Source organism: Haliotis rubra, unplaced genomic scaffold (genome assembly GCF_003918875.1).
Source record: "Haliotis rubra isolate DU_JTF1 unplaced genomic scaffold, ASM391887v1 Scf54, whole genome shotgun sequence".
Taxonomy (NCBI): domain Eukaryota; kingdom Metazoa; phylum Mollusca; class Gastropoda; order Lepetellida; family Haliotidae; genus Haliotis; species Haliotis rubra.
In genome coordinates, this window is record NW_025767235.1 from 2,712,629 (window position 1) to 2,729,848 (window position 17,220).

The window sequence follows — 17,220 nt, forward strand, 5'->3', positions numbered from 1 at the left end:
CCGCAGTGATATTGCTGGAACATTGTTAAAAGCGGCGTAAAACCTTACTCACTCACTCACTACGCACCGTACGTATTCGCCCGAGACCACCAATCCATTCTGACTTATCAGCATCGGAGCCTGCGTCGTCAATGGTGTCAAGGACAGGGAGTATGGGCACAACAGCAATGGCGACGTGTTTGGTTAAGTGACGAGTGACGTTTTTCACTTCTCCATTCAGACGGAAGACATCGTATTGACAGATGTCATGGGAACGTTATGCTCTAAACTGCATACAGAAAGTGGTCAGGTTTGGTGGCTTTAGGGTAATACCGGCAGAACGAACTTGGTACACGTCCAGGGCAATTTAAGCAAACGTCATTTTTCAACACGACAAGACTGACACAGGCCTAATTCAGGAACCACAATATCCAAGTTCTGCATGGCTCTCCCATCGAAATCCCATCGAACATTTATGGGATGCTTATGATCAACGTCTGTGATCATCCAACAGCTGGCTCAAGCACTCCAGAAAGAGTAGATGAACATTCCACAGGCCACAATTATTAACCTGATTGGTTCTATACCAGGTCGTTCTGGACTTTCATTGGGCCATCCAAAATACTGAAAACAGGAGACCTTCACCTTGACATTCGATGGTTTCATCCGTGTAATTATGAACCTCTGTCAGTCACAACGACATGCAAAATTTGTAAAAAAAATTATGATCTGTGAATATTTACATAATACATAAAGTATACATCTGAAATCCACTTTTACCTATATTTTTATTTTCATACATTTAACCAAATCCTATATAACCTTTTGTTTTCAAAGCTATTAGTCACGCAGGCAGTGCGATTTTACAATAACCAGAGTAGGTGATCTAGACTTCCCGTTGTTTTCCATGTTTTAGTGGGTCGCTGACTTAGTGTGCTGGCGATTTGGTGCCTCCCGTATGATTTTCGAATCCCAGATAGAACTCAATCCAAAGACGTGCCATAATTAGAGTTCTGGATAACTTAGATATTTCCATGTGTAATTAGGTTACCCATTTATTGCCAGATTGATCTTGACAAGACAATTTGAAAGACAAAAATGGTAAAATACGAACTTGTGGATGGGAATGACAGTCTTATCACCCTTTAAGTCAAGGGCCTTTATCAAATGTTTCAATCTAAATAAATAGGTCTCACACGAACGAAAGGTTTGTTTCAGTAGAAATCAGTGTGGATGAGGTTAATGCGTCCTGGCAGAGTGCTGTTTGTGTTCATGGTGCCTTGGTGACCCTGGACTGGATGCGACATACGTTGTTGAACATGATCCAAGGAAGCCACGACACCCGTGTTCTCTCATACAAAACAACAAACAACTCATTGGTAACAACATAAATTTGTAGAATTTTAATATTATGAAAATAAAAAAGTAATTAGAATGATGCAACAAAATATACACATGTCAAGTGTGTGAGTGAGTGGGTGTGTTTGTAGGTGTGCGGGCGCCTACGACAGTACTTTGCTTTGTAGGTACATATATGAAACACAAGGCATTGGAATGGTCTTTACTTTGCAATTATTTGGAAGATATCCTGAGTAACTACATCGTTGTAAGGTTCTTCTTCACGCATTTACACCCAATTACATAGCAAACAAGGGAGCGAAGTTTGCATGTTTCAACATATTTGACGAGTGACGCAACGTATGTATAATGTTAGATATTTTGTAAAAATATGTTATCCTGAAATCATATATACGTGACATGCGTAGAATGAACGATATTTTTAATACTTATCCAGACTGCGTATGGATGCAATATATCATCAAATCACACAAATATGTTTATCATGATTTCACAGCCGTGTCATCAGACTGTGGTAATGAAGAGTTCTTCATGCTGAGGAAAAGCATCCCTGTCGGTTCGGCATATTATGCTTTGCCTGCATCGTCGTCGACATGTGAAATGGAAGCCTCGATAGGTGAAACATTGTCATAATTGGGATTGCTCACTCCAGATACATCTCCATTATTAGTAGACTTGGAAAAGAAGGCGGAGGCTCCCCCGAGTGACACTCCGAATCCCCCCCTCGAGGTACTGGCTGGGATGTCAGGCACAAGTCCCTTGGTCAGGGTGTCCTTGTTTTTGTACTGGCGTCTGTAGTACAGGAAGCCACAGACGGCAGCGGCGATGACCAGAGCGCAGACGATAGGGGCGGCAATGGCGGCTGCTGGGGCCGAGTTGTTGGAGATTTTCTGAGTAACTGGACCTCCCGTGGGAACGCTTGGAGTCGTTGGGAGAACTCCTGGGGGGAAGAGGAAACACAGGTAGAATGATACGAAATAGGTGGACACGCTTTGAACTAGCTTGCGTCACAGATAAAAACATATATGAACAATACAAAATAACTGGACATCGTAAGCCATGCAGGATGGTCACTGGACATTTACAGTGAGGAAGTAAAAATCCGACTGGTTGATAATAATGTTGCTTCACTTCTGGTTAAGATTTAGTCATTGCCGAATGAAAACCCGAATTCGCAAAATATTAAAGGGTGAAACCATTATGGTTTATGTTACATGGAAAAGCCTGTTTCTACTGTCTGTTCAAATTTCAAGTTGGGTGTCTGGTCATCCATGCTCACCTGAACACTCTACACCGGCATCCTCCGTGTGGAGACAGTTCTGTATCGCAAAACCATTAAATGGACAGTCCTGTAGGTGAGATTCATTCCCCCTGCAGCCAAGATTGTCCATCCAGATCGGCCCCTTACCCTGGCCGTAAAGGGCTTTGGTTATGGCCTTGCCCTTGGCATATCCAAACATCATGCAGGCAACGGTGGCGTCTCTGTCATCCCATAAGTCGTCACAGACGGTGCCCCATTTGTCTGGTCCCTGAAGGAATACTTCCACCCTCCCAGTGTTGTTGGTTGGGCCGTCAACAAGACGTACTTTTGTTACCTCTGAGGGATGGAAGATAATCAATCAGATTTGACAGAGGTACAGATAAGCTGCGTATCTGCGTAAATTACGCAAATATTTATGTGAAAACTCAATTCCTATTAAGACTATTGCGTACAAATACGCTTGAAGTTTTGTAAATACTCAATAAATGTGATCTTACATGCGTATACACAAAAATGTCAAATCTTAGCTTGCGTACCGGTGGATAAATAAAATAAATGTGGTATATTGAGACATTCTATTTCAGTACATGAACTTGGCAACTTGCAGTCTTTATTATTGTTTCTCATACTACAGATCAAATGTAAATAACAAACACTAACATTTAAACTTTGTTGTTGTTTTTAAATTAATGGAAATAGCAAAATACCCAATTGAGTTTGAGTGAGATGAGTGCAATTTATTTAGTTACTCAAAGGAAAATTGGGATACCCAATTGGGATGAGCACAAGCGAGTACATAACTTAATGACCCAAAAAGTTATCTGTAACTCTGGATTTGGATGTAATAAAGTCTCTGTCAAGCTGAGATTCACAACTGACATAAAATGCTGTTTATATGAAACAAGTGTGCAATCGTGTCACATGGCCATACAAGCCCAGTATAGAAGATCCCGTGTTTGTTCCCCGACAGATCCTGTGACAGGTGCCCCTAGGTGGGTCCTTGCTCAAGTTTGTTTATCCACTGGTCCCGTTTGATCACAACCAAGACATCGAGATATTGCTACAATTCTAGAAGGTTTGGGCAAAATAACATTCATTCGGATTATTATCATAGATAGAAAGCGAAGTGCAAGTGCCCTCTTGGTCTGGTATGTGTGACTTAGAAATGTCTGTGAGGATACTTACTGATCTCCTTGTTGTAGCACTTGGCGGATGACGGTCCAATGTTTTTACAGTAATACGACCACCAGTAGCTGTAGGATGACAGGGACGAATCGAAGCCGTCGTTCATGCAGGTAGGGAGAGTAGTCTCATTTCCATAGCATTTAAAGTAATGGAACCATATCGGCCTGTTGTCATTGGCGACTTTGTAGCCGGCACTGGACACTGGGAGTCCATCCACGTGGCCGAGACTCTTGCAGGCCACCTTGGCGGTGTTGGAGGAGACGGACGCGTCACAGATGGTGCCCCATTGGTTGTCATACTTCATTTCAATACGGCCTTGCAGAGGACTGTCACCTGCACCGCTCACCAAGCGATACTGTATTCCTGCAATTATTAACATTAGACATTACGAAGAGTGTAGAGATTGGTTTAGGCTGTATGTTGACGTCAGTACAAAGACAATGGTGCTGTTTCACCCGACTGAATCTACAGAATATTCTTGATGATGATGCTAACATGCGATACTAGTGAATCTATTATACAGAACGCGTCCCTTATTACCCGTTCTGAGATGGAGTGGAAACATATTAAACTGCAACAGTAGTTCAGGTTAGAGTGACGGCCTTGGGAAGTGACCCTTCTGAGATCTCTCGTCATTGGAAACACACTTCAAAATCTATTCTCTTTCTGTTAAGTTCTGTTTTATTACACGAAATTTCATATGCTGACACTAGGTGTATTGTTTTATATCTTTTAATGTATCGGGACATCCGTATACCACGTTTCTGATTATACGAAGAATCAAGAGAAGCCACAGCTATGACCTACCTGAGTTCCTGTAACACAGCAGTCCAGCTCTCGGGGCGTAGTAGTCACACCACTTGGTGGTGCTGCGTGACTTGTAGGCACACTTTGCCAGACTGTCCTCATTGCCATTGCAGACCACGTCTGTCATCAAAATGGGGCGTTTCTCGCTGATGATATGCTGACCTGTACTGTGGAAGGGGTTGTATATGGCGGGCGTGTAGGCAACGCCACCTTTGAAGTTCAACTGTTTACAGGCGATGTTAGCTGCACGGTCGTCGAAGCCGGAGCCGCAGACGCTGCCCCAGATGCCGTTGATTCTTACTTCCAGAAACCCGTGGGTGTCGTCAACTACGTCGTCAGCAACGAGCCGAGGAAGGAAACCTGGATCAAGTGAAAATAGGTCGTCACTGACGCCGACATAGCAGCGAACAATTACCACATGGGTGAAATACTGCCTAAGTGACTTAACATTAACTCGACCCGTGAAGATCCCGGGAAGAATAGGTCTTCAGCAACCCATTCTTGTCATAAAAGGCGACTATGCTTGTCGTAAAAGGCGACTAACGGGATCGGTTGGTCAGGCTCGCTGACTTGGTTGACACATGTCATCGGTTCCCAATTGCGAAGATCGATGCTCATGCTGTTGACCACTGGATTGTCTGGTCCAGACTCGATTATCTACAGACCGCCGCCATATAGCTGTAATATTGCTGGGTGCGGCGTAAAACTAAACTCACTCACTAACATTAACTCAATCCTCGTTACCGAGGGTGTAGGGACAACCATAGGCGAGCATTCCCCGACAAGAGCACGCCCTGGTCCACAACGTGTAACCCTAGTAACATGATTCTGAAGCAGGGTTGCATAAATGTCAAAGAAATATTATGGCAGTCAGTCAAATATCATTCCATGATGGTTGGGGTATTTTTAGCTTTTCTTTGTTTTCCTTGGTTTACTTTTGTATGCTTACTGTCTTACATTTATGTATGCAAAATAACTTACCTGTATCAGTTATGGGGTCGCTGGAACACACCACAGAGGCGTAGGTGCCACTTTTGCAGGCTGTTGATGATGTTGTTGAACACTGTTTGAAGTTGGCCTCCCGACCATTGCACGTCACCTGGCTAATGGCGATCGGCCCGTCGGTAATGCCGAACAGAGAACCACCAATATTTATGCCAAAGTTGAAGCCCATTGTTCTACAGACCACTCGAGCGGCGTTCTGGTCAAAGCCGCTGTCGCACACGGCGTTCCATTTGTTGTTGGCGTACACCTCTACAGCGCCCATGGAGGAGTTGAGGCCAGTGTTGAGCTTCACTGGAAATATAAGATTGAACATGAGGGCTTTGATTATTGTAGACAGTGGTGATAACCTTACCATCTACACGCGACAAGTCCTTTGTATTTCTGAGAACGAGTGTTTTTCGTTCTTTCATCTTGAATTCCATTATATAATATCTGTAGTTTCTAAAATTAATTAAATTGGGATAATAATACAAATTTCCGTCAGGTTCAGCTGGCTCATTAATAATCAATGCTGCTTTGTTTAAATGGGGATATACGGTTAGAAGAAAACCCTGTCATACACATCTTTATACAAGCAGATGCTCTGTATGCAGTGATCAAATGCGCATACTAGCTCACCATTGTCGACACAGAAGACGGAGACGTCATCGCGATGACTCTGGCACGACCAGAAGCTGAAGCCGGAGACGACCTCGCTGTTGTAGCCAGAGTGGGGGCAGCTGTGAAGACTGGGTTCGGTGCCGACACACTGGAGGCCGCTCAGCCACATGGGACCACTTCCCTGGCCGTAGAAGGCGTTTGGGATGGCGTAGCCGTCCTTGTATCCCATCTGCCGACAGAAGACGCCGGCCTCGCGGTTGTCAAAGTACCTGTCGCAGACTGTTCCCCAAACATTGCCCACAGACATCTCCACCCGACCGTAGTTCTGCTGTGTACCATCGGGCGCCACCATGCGGTACTGGATACCTGGGGGAGGGTTCAGTAACAATGCTTTGAGTGTACCAATACGATGTGACGAATTAACGGCATTGCATGACCTTAAGCAGTTAGGGTACAAACCCAAGCTAAATTCATATGCATTTCAACGCTCTATTGAATTTTAATAAATTTAATTTCATTACATATTCCCGACTGAAATATCTTGTACAGCCAATATTCACATAGATCTTAGGTTAATAGGCAGTTTTCAGCCACTTGAAATGTAAATGGTTCAAGTTTCGTTTGGGTTGTGATGATTTCTGTTCTGCCCTAGGCCCACGATAATTGCAAGAATTACTTCAGTGGAATCACACAGTGATCATGTTAGGTTTGACATACTTTTGTCGCCGTTGAAGCAGATAGCTGAAGCGATGTCGGCGGAGCTGCAGTTCCCAAGACTCATCCTGTCGCTGTAGGCGCAGTCTGTCAAGGATGTTTCACTTCCGGTGCAGTTCACGGCGCTGAGCCAGAAGGGACCACGTGATCGGAGGGGTTGATAGTTGTATTTGACAGAGTGGTGGTAGGCAATACCGTTGTCGTAGTGCAGGCCTTTACAGAAGACCGTGGCCTCCGTGTCGGTCCAGAAAGTGTTGCAAATCCTGCCTTTCACGTCATAGTGCTGCACGGCGATCTGACCACTGTCCGACGTGGAGTCGTCAAATCCCAGCGTGTAGGCTATGGAGAATAAGGTCAGAATAACAAACTTGATGGGAACCAAAAGTGAAACGCCACTGTACTGAATATGAAGCGACTGGCGTCAACAGCGCTACATCATACACACTGTGACCAGTATGAAACTGTTTGTATAAATTATCACTACGTGACCAGTAGGAAACTACTTGTATATATTATCACTGTGTGACCAGTATGAAACTGCTTGTATATATTATCAATATGTGACCAGTATGAAACTACTTGTATATAAACTACTTGTATATATTATCACTGTGTGACCAGTATGAAACTACTTGTATATATTATCACTACGTGACCAGTAGGAAACTACTTGTATATATTATCACTGTGTGACCAGTATGAAACTGTTTGTATAAATTATCACTACGTGACCAGTATGAAACTACTTGTATATATTATCACTGTGTGACCAGTATGAAAGTACTTGTATATATTATCACTGTGTGACCAGTATGAAACTACTTGTATATATTATCACTGTGTGACCAGTATGAAACTACTTGTATATATTATCACTGTGTGACCAGTATGAAACTACTTGTATATATTATCACTGTGTGACCAGTATGAAACTACTTGTATATATTATCACTACGTGACCAGTAGGAAACTACTTTTATATAAATTATCACACTTGACCAGTATGAAACTACTTGTATATATTATCACTGTGTGACCAGTATGAAACTGTTTGTATAAATTATCACTACGTGACCAGTAGGAAACTACTTGTATATATTATCACTGTGTGACCAGTATGAAACTACTTGTATATATTATCACTGTGTGACCAGTATGAAACTACTTGTATATATTATCACTACGTGACCAGTATGAAACTACTTGTATATATTATCACTGTGTGACCAGTATGAAACTGTTTGTATAAATTATCACTACGTGACCAGTAGGAAACTACTTGTATATATTATCACTGTGTGACCAGTATGAAACTACTTTGTATATATTATCACTGTGTGACCAGTATGAAACTACTTGTATATATTATCACTGTGTGACCAGTATGAAACTGTTTGTATAAATTACCGGTTATGCGACTAGTATGATATATATTATCACTATCACTGTGACCAGTATGAAACTGTTTGTATAAATTATCACTGCGTGACCAGTATGAAACTACTTGTCTATATTATCACTGTGTGACCAGTATGAAACTAATTGTATATATTATCACTGTGTGACCAGTATGAAACCGTTTGTATATATTATCACTGTGTGACCAGTATGAAACTGCTTGTATATATTATCACTGTGTGACCAGTATGAAACTGCTTGTATATATTATCACTGTGTGACCAGTATGAAACTGCTTGTATATATTATCACTACGTGACCAGTATGAAACTACTTGTATATATTATCACTGTGTGACCAGTATGAAACTGTTTGTATATATTATCACTGTGTGACCAGTATGAAACTACTTGTATATATTATCACTCTGTGACCAGTATGAAACTGCTTGTATATATTATCACTACGTGACCAGTAGGAAACTACTTGTATATATTATCACTGTGTGACCAGTATGAAACTGCTTGTATAAATTATCACTACGTGACCAGTATGAAACTACTTGTATATATTATCACTGTGACCAAGTGACCAGTATGAAACCATTTGTAAAAATTATGACTACGTGACCAGTATGAAACCGTATTTGTATAAATTATCACTGCGTGACCAGTAAGAAACTACTTGTATATATTATCAATATGTGACCAGTATGAAACTACTTGTCCATATTATCACTATGTGACCAGTATGAAACTACTTGTATATATTATCACTATGTGACCAGTATGAAACTACTTGTATATATTATCACTATGTGACCAGTATGAAACTGCTTGTATATATTATCAATATGTGACTAGTATGAAACTACGTGTGTATATTATCAATATGTGACCAGTATGAAACTATTTCTATAAATTATCACTACGTGACCAGTATGAAACTACTTGTATAAATTATCACTGTGTGACCAGTATGAAACTACTTGTATATATTATCACTGCGTGACCAGTATGAAACTATTTGTATAAATTATCACTGTGTGACCAGTATGAAACTATTTGTATAAATTATCACTACGTGACCAGTAGGAAACTACTTGTATATATTATCACTGTGTGACCAGTATGTAACTACTTGTATATATTATCACTGTGTGACCAGTATGAAACTATTTGTATAAATTATCACTACGTGACCAGTAGGAAACTACTTGTATATATTATCACTGTGTGACCAGTATGAAACTATTTGTATAAATTATGACTACGTGACCAGTATGAAACTATTTGTATAAAATTATACTGCGTGACCAGTATGAAACTACTTGTATATATTATCACTACGTGAGCAGTATGAAACTACTTTGTCCATATTATCAATATGTGACCAGTCTGAAATTACTTGTCATTATTATCAATATGTGACCAGTATGAAACTAATTGTATATATTATCACTATGTGACCAGTATGAAACTACTTGAATATATTATCAATGTGTGACCAGTATGAAACTGCTTGTATATAATTATCAATATGTGACTAGTATGAAACTACGTGTATATTATCAATATGCGACTAGTATGAAATTACGTGTATACACTATCACTACTTGACCAGTATGAAACTATTTGTATATTATCAATATGTGACCAGTATGAAACTACTTGTATATATTATCACTGTGTGACCAGTATGAAACTGCTTGTATATATTATCACTGTGTGACCAGTATGAAACTACTTGTATATATTATCACTACGTGACCAGTATGAAACTACTTGTATATATTATCACTGTGTGACCAGTATGAAACTGTTTGTATAAATTATCACTACGTGACCAGTATGAAACTACTTGTATATATTATCACTGTGTGACCAGTATGAAACTACTTGTATATATTATCACTGTGTGACCAGTATGAAACTACTTGTATATATTATCACTGTGTGACCAGTATGAAACTGCTTGTATATATTATCACTACGTGACCAGTATGAAACTACTTGTATATATTATCACTGTGTGACCAGTATGAAACTGTTTGTATAAATTATCACTACGTGACCAGTATGAAACTACTTGTATATATTATCACTACGTGACCAGTATGAAACTACTTGTATAAATTATCACTGTGTGACCAGTATGAAACTGTTTGTATAAATTATCACTACGTGACCAGTAGGAAACTACTTGTATATATTATCACTGTGTGACCAGTATGAAACTATTTGTATATATTATCACTGTGTGACCAGTATACATTTGTATATATTATCAACGCGACCAGTATACTTTGTATATATTATCACCGTGTGACCAGTATGAAACTGTTTGTATAAATTATCACTACGTGACCAGTAGGAAACTACTTGTATATATTATCACTGTGTGACCAGTATGAAACTACTTGTATATATTATCACTGTGTGACCAGTATGAAACTACTTGTATATATTATCACTGTGTGACCAGTATGAAACTGTTTGTATAAATTATCACTGCGTGACCAGTATGAAACTACTTGTATATATTATCACTGTGTGACCAGTATGAAACTGTTTGTATAAATTATCACTGCGTGACCAGTATGAAACTACTTGTCTATATTATCACTGTGTGACCAGTATGAAACTACTTGTATATATTATCACTGTGTGACCAGTATGAAACTACTTGTATATATTATCACTGTGTGACCAGTATGAAACTACTTGTATATATTATCACTGTGTGACCAGTATGAAACTATTTGTATATATTATCACTGTGTGACCAGTATGAAACTACTTGTATATATTATCACTACGTGACCAGTATGAAACTACTTGTATATATTATCACTGTGTGACCAGTATGAAACTATTTGTATATATTATCACTGTGTGACCAGTATGAAACTACTTGTATATATTATCACTCTGTGACCAGTATGAAACTGCTTGTATATATTATCACTACGTGACCAGTAGGAAACTACTTGTATATATTATCACTGTGTGACCAGTATGAAACTGCTTGTATAAATTATCACTACGTGACCAGTATGAAACTACTTGTATATATTATCACTGTGTGACCAGTATGAAACTATTTGTAAAAATTATGACTACGTGACCAGTATGAAACTGCTTGTATAAATTATCACTGCGTGACCAGTAAGAAACTACTTGTATATATTATCAATATGTGACCAGTATGAAACTACTTGTCCATATTATCACTATGTGACCAGTATGAAACTACTTGTATATATTATCACTATGTGACCAGTATGAAACTACTTGTATATATTATCACCATGTGACCAGTATGAAACTGCTTGTATATATTATCAATATGTGACTAGTATGAAACTACGTGTGTATATTATCAATATGTGACCAGTATGAAACTATTTCTATAAATTATCACTACGTGACCAGTATGAAACTACTTGTATAAATTATCACTGTGTGACCAGTATGAAACTACTTGTATATATTATCACTGCGTGACCAGTATGAAACTATTTGTATAAATTATCACTGTGTGACCAGTATGAAACTATTTGTATAAATTATCACTACGTGACCAGTAGGTGAAACTACTTGTATATATTATCACTACGTGACCAGTATGAAACTACTTGTATATATTATCACTACGTGACCAGTATGAAACTAATTGTATAAATTATCACTACGTGACCAGTATGAAACTACTTGTATATATTATCACTGTGTGACCAGTATGAAACTATTTGTATAAATTATGACTACGTGACCAGTATGAAACTGCTTGTATAAATTATCACTGCGTGACCAGTATGAAACTACTTGTATATATTATCACTACGTGACCAGTATGAAACTACTTGTCCATATTATCAATATGTGACCAGTCTGAAACTACTTGTCATTATTATCAATATGTTACCAGTATGAAACTAATTGTATATATTATCACTATGTGACCAGTATGAAACTACTTGAATATATTATCAATATGTGACCAGTACGAAACTGCTTGTTTATAATGATCAATATGTGACTAGTATGGAACTACGTGTGTATATTATCAATATGTGACTAGTATGAAATTACGTGTATACACTATCACTACTTGACCAGTATGAAACTATTTGTATATTATCAATATGTGACCAGTATGAAACTACTTGTCTATATTATCAATATGTGACCAGTATGAAACTACTTGTATATATTATCAATATGTGACTAGTATGAAACTAGTATACATTATCACTACGTGACCAGTATGAAACTATTTGTATATTATCAATATGTGACCAGTATGAAGCTACTTGTATATATTATCAATACGTGACCAGTACGAAACAAGTGTATATATTATCAATATGTGACCAGTATGAAACTGCTTGTATATATTATCAATATGTGACTAGTATGAAACTACGTGTATATATTATCAATATGTGACTAGTATGAAACTACGTGTATACATTATCGGTACGTGACCAGTATGAAACTAATCAAATATTATCAATATGTGACCAGTATGAAACTCCTTGTCTATATTATCAATATGTGACTAATATGAAACAACGTGTATATATTACCAATATGTGACCAGTATGAAACTACGTGTATATATTATCAATATGTGACCAGTATGAAACTGATTGTATATATTATCAATATGTGACTAGTATGAAACTACGTGTATATATTATCAATATGTGACTAGTATGAAACTACGTGTATACATTATCGGTACGTGACCAGTATGAAACTATTTAAATATTATAAATATGTGACCAGTATGAAACTCCTTGTCTATATAATCAATATGTGACTAATATGAAACTACTTGTATACACAAAACATTGCCATTTGTGGGGCCAGTATGCAATTGCTTGTAAACATTACCTCTGTGTAACCAGAATGAAACTGTGTGCATATATTATTACTTTGGGGTCAGTTTTAAACTGCATGCATGCATTATTCATGTGTGGCCAATATGAAACTGCTTGTATACAGTTTCCAAACAATGCATATAACCGAGGACAAAGAGGACAGTATGTTAGCTCGATGGGACCAACTTCATCCGGGTTTACATGACAGTGTATATTACAAATGTGGACTAATAATAGCACGGGTGGGAATAAATGGAAATATACAAATGTAAAAAAAAATAATAGCCCGCGACCAGCACGGTTAGTATATGATGCAGTGTACGCTTGGACCAACCTCCCCTTGGTTTCAGGGGATGAGGTGCTTACAACCTTTGGTCCACTCTGCATAACAGAACACACATGTCATTAAGATGTTTGTGTCAAAGAAGTGTCGTTAGTTAAAGGTATTTCAAAAACACACTGAACAAATCAAATGATAGACATGGTATTTAGATCAGGTGATTCTGAAGAAAAATGGACACATAGAAATAGAGTAAAGGGTCATCACTTACTTTCTTCGACTCTGTCTGAGGTGTTGAAGCAGACGACAGATGCATAGTCCTGGGAGCAGGTGCCGGGTGCGAGGCACGTCATCGGATCAGACTGGGTGCCGTCACAATTCATCGTCGTGTTGGGTAGGAAGCTGCCGAGGCCGTTGCCGTAGTAGGAGTACCTGACGTATTTCGATCCATAGGCCGAACAGCACAAGGCCTTCCCATCAACAAAGCCAAGACTTCTACACACAGTCTTAGCGGTCAGGTCATCGAAGTTGGTGTCGCACACGTAGTGCCAAGTGTTGTTCTTCCACACCTGAACAGGGCCTTGCTTGATGTCCGGGGAGAATCCAGAAGCCAGTTTGACTGAAGACAACGCGGGGGCCAGATTTAGGATTATACACAAGCAATAACAACTATTGCAATATTACCGGTAAACCGGTATATACCGGTACAGTATCTCTGTGTGAATATCACGATATGGTTCAGATTCTGCAATATGTTGGGTTATCCATAGCTAGCTCCCTTGATTTCCATAGCAACAAAATTACTGATACCCCTCGTGAATTCGTGAGGTGATTCAGAACAAACGTGCAGAAAGTGAAGTTTGGAAATATCACCACGCGTCTGTGATTGTAAGGTTGAAGAGAACGTAGTTGTGTGCAATAGGTGTTACGTCCATGTCAAAAACAACTCAAGAGGAAAAAGTATCTTTATAAGTGCCTCCAAAAGTGCCAAATATTCTACCAAAGGTTTTAAGTTTTGTGGGTTTGAACGGTTTCATATGTGACATTTTGAAGGAATTAAGTGGCCTCAAATGGACCAATTATTTTTACCTATCAACAGAGCCTCTGGTTGTGAATAACCATTTCACAGTTCACATAATTTAGTAGGACTGTATGATGACATTCTAGTCAAGGATCTTAGTTAGGGACCGTCCAATTTTGTACATATTTAGATAAACATATTATGGGGGGTCATTGATTTTGTACATGACATGCAGGGGGTCACTTACTATGTACATAAAATTTAGAAAGGGGTGGGAGGAGGGGCATTCAAATTGTACATGCTTCCCCATACAAATCATCATCAACCCCCACCCCCACCCCAGCCTTAAATCATGAATGGTCCCTTATTGGAGGTCACGTGAGAACTTAAGCTCAAGTAGTTCACCTGAATCATGTTTTTGATTCATTCGGCAATATTTCACGTTAACACATGTCTACCCTGGCGTTGAATCTGAATGAATCACTGACATACAGTAACAATAATTACATTCTACATTGAAGTGCATTCTGTTGAAGCAAACAACGCTGACCAGCAACAGCAACTAAGAAGATGATGTCGCACACAGAGAGCTATTATGAATTTATGATGTATGCATTTGGGCAGAAACCTTCCAGTCAATAGATCACAATATATCTTGCAATATCTCTTAAATTATGGCAATATATCGCAACATGAGAATCAGGGCAATATCCAGCCCTAATAACCACTACATCAGAATAGCACAGAGTTCATCAACGCCAATAAGGAGGGTAGATCATATGGTATATTATACACAAAAGCATGAATTAATTCATATTTGAACTCACCGTCTCCGTAGCAGGTGATGGCAGCGTCGTAGTTGTGGTTCAAGCAGTATCTACTGGTGGCTACCTTCCACCCCTGATGTGGGCACTCGGACAGTGATCCCTCGTTGCCTGTACACTGGAATCTACTCTCGTACACGGGACCGGTGGCGTTGGGGTACTTGGTGTAGTAGTCAACCACGCCCGTATTATAGCCAAGACTTCTACACATGACCATAGCCTCCCTCCTGTCGAAGTAGGAGCGGCATACTGAACCCAACACGCCATTGACAGACACTTCCACTCGACCTGCGTTCTCAGGGCCTCCCCCGGAGAGACTGTAGTAAATACCTGCATAGACGAAATACATGTACATCACAGTCATATCCAGATGGTTGTGGCGCAGTAGAGAACTTCATGACGCTAATATACAGCTGATTGTATCACAGTAGAGACCTGCATGACGTTTATTCATATGGTTGTGTTGCAGATGAAATGCATGACAATCACACCCAGATTGTTGTGTTACAGTATAGATCTGCATTAAGTTCATATCAAGAAGGTTTTGTCGCATTAGAGGACTGTGCCGAAAACTTTGGGAAATGTAAATAATGGGATATTGAACTGACAGTGTCCCAACGTGAAGCAATTAAGCTGTTTCTTGGTCTCTGTTGCAAAGAATACATACCTTTTAAAGAAAGCAAGTAAAGGTTATTAACCATGCCGCCATGTTTTGTTTCTCACAAGCATTACTTATTATTTATAAGATGTCACATTTCTCTCCTTATACCAACTTTTCAGAAAAAAGTTTTTTTGTCTTTCGATTCCTGGACATTTACGTACCAACATTGTCTCCGCACAGCACGCCAGCAGAGTGGGAGTTCTGACAAGACGCCACTTGACCCAGCTGTGTTCGGGAGCAATCTGATAGACGGCTCTCTGTGCCGGCGCAGTTCATCTTAGACGTCCAGAAGGGGCCGTTGTCGGCGTTGTAGGAGTATTTGTAGTGGGTGTAGGCCTTGCCCTTGGTGAACCCCAGTTCTTTACACGCCACGGTGGCGTCCTTGTCGTCCCAGTCATCAGTGCAGATACGACCCACCATGTTCATGTAGTTGACGTTCACCTCGCCAGTGTAGTTGTTGCCGTCAGCCAGCGACCACGTGAAGGCTGAAAACGTAGAGAGTATTCAGCACATTTCACGATTTTATTTAATGGCCATAACAAATAGTCATATTTGGGGGACTACACAACAGCTTCAAGACAGTCGCTTCAGTCATTTTTTGAGAGGGGGCTGAAAGCTGACGGACAGCGGAAAATGCCTTGTGGATATCTTGCCCTGATGAACAAAATACAGAAAAGGGGCTCTTTTGAATACGTTTTGTAATGCTACATGATATCTGTCTTTAATATCACTGATAATTCTGATTACTGACTGGTAGCGGCAGTGCCGTTGTAGCAGGCCACGGAAGCATCAGCTCCGCTGCAGTATCTGGTATGAGAGGCGTCGGGGTGGCAGTCAATCAGCCTCGCCTCGCTTCCTCCACATTGAACATTGTCCACCACGGTATAGGACCGACTCCCGTACACTCCACAGCACAGGTTGAAGCCATTCTGATACCCAAGCTCCTTGCAGGCCACGGCTGAATGTATAGTGCTTACAATGAATCGGCAGTGGTTTTATCAAACTGGCAAATACCTGTATTTAAGGCCACATAACAAAATATTCTTGTTTCTGACCAAAAGATTGTATTTTTACAATTTACTTTATTTTATGTCCAAAACCCCTTGATTTCTGTGGAAATTTACACCTTTTCTCCAACAGAAATTCAAAACTTAGAAGTGTGATAAATTCTTGCACATTTTGATAGTCAAAGTTGCATTTTCTCCAGTGAAAAAACTATATAAAAAATAGTGTCAGGC

General features: G+C 39.5%; 1 protein-coding gene across 1 annotated transcript in view; it reads right to left on the bottom strand.

Annotated features, from left to right (window-relative positions):
- LOC124253355 overlaps positions 1–17,220 on the bottom strand; it is an 82,774-nt gene that overhangs the window by 35,984 nt on the left and 29,570 nt on the right. The window contains 11 exon segments of the mRNA XM_046687105.1: positions 1,916–2,278; positions 2,618–2,935; positions 3,785–4,147; positions 4,592–4,951; positions 5,573–5,887; positions 6,215–6,562; positions 6,914–7,249; positions 13,748–14,095; positions 15,325–15,651; positions 16,144–16,467; positions 16,734–16,940. Coding sequence (XP_046543061.1) covers positions 1,916–2,278; positions 2,618–2,935; positions 3,785–4,147; positions 4,592–4,951; positions 5,573–5,887; positions 6,215–6,562; positions 6,914–7,249; positions 13,748–14,095; positions 15,325–15,651; positions 16,144–16,467; positions 16,734–16,940 — 3,609 coding nt within the window.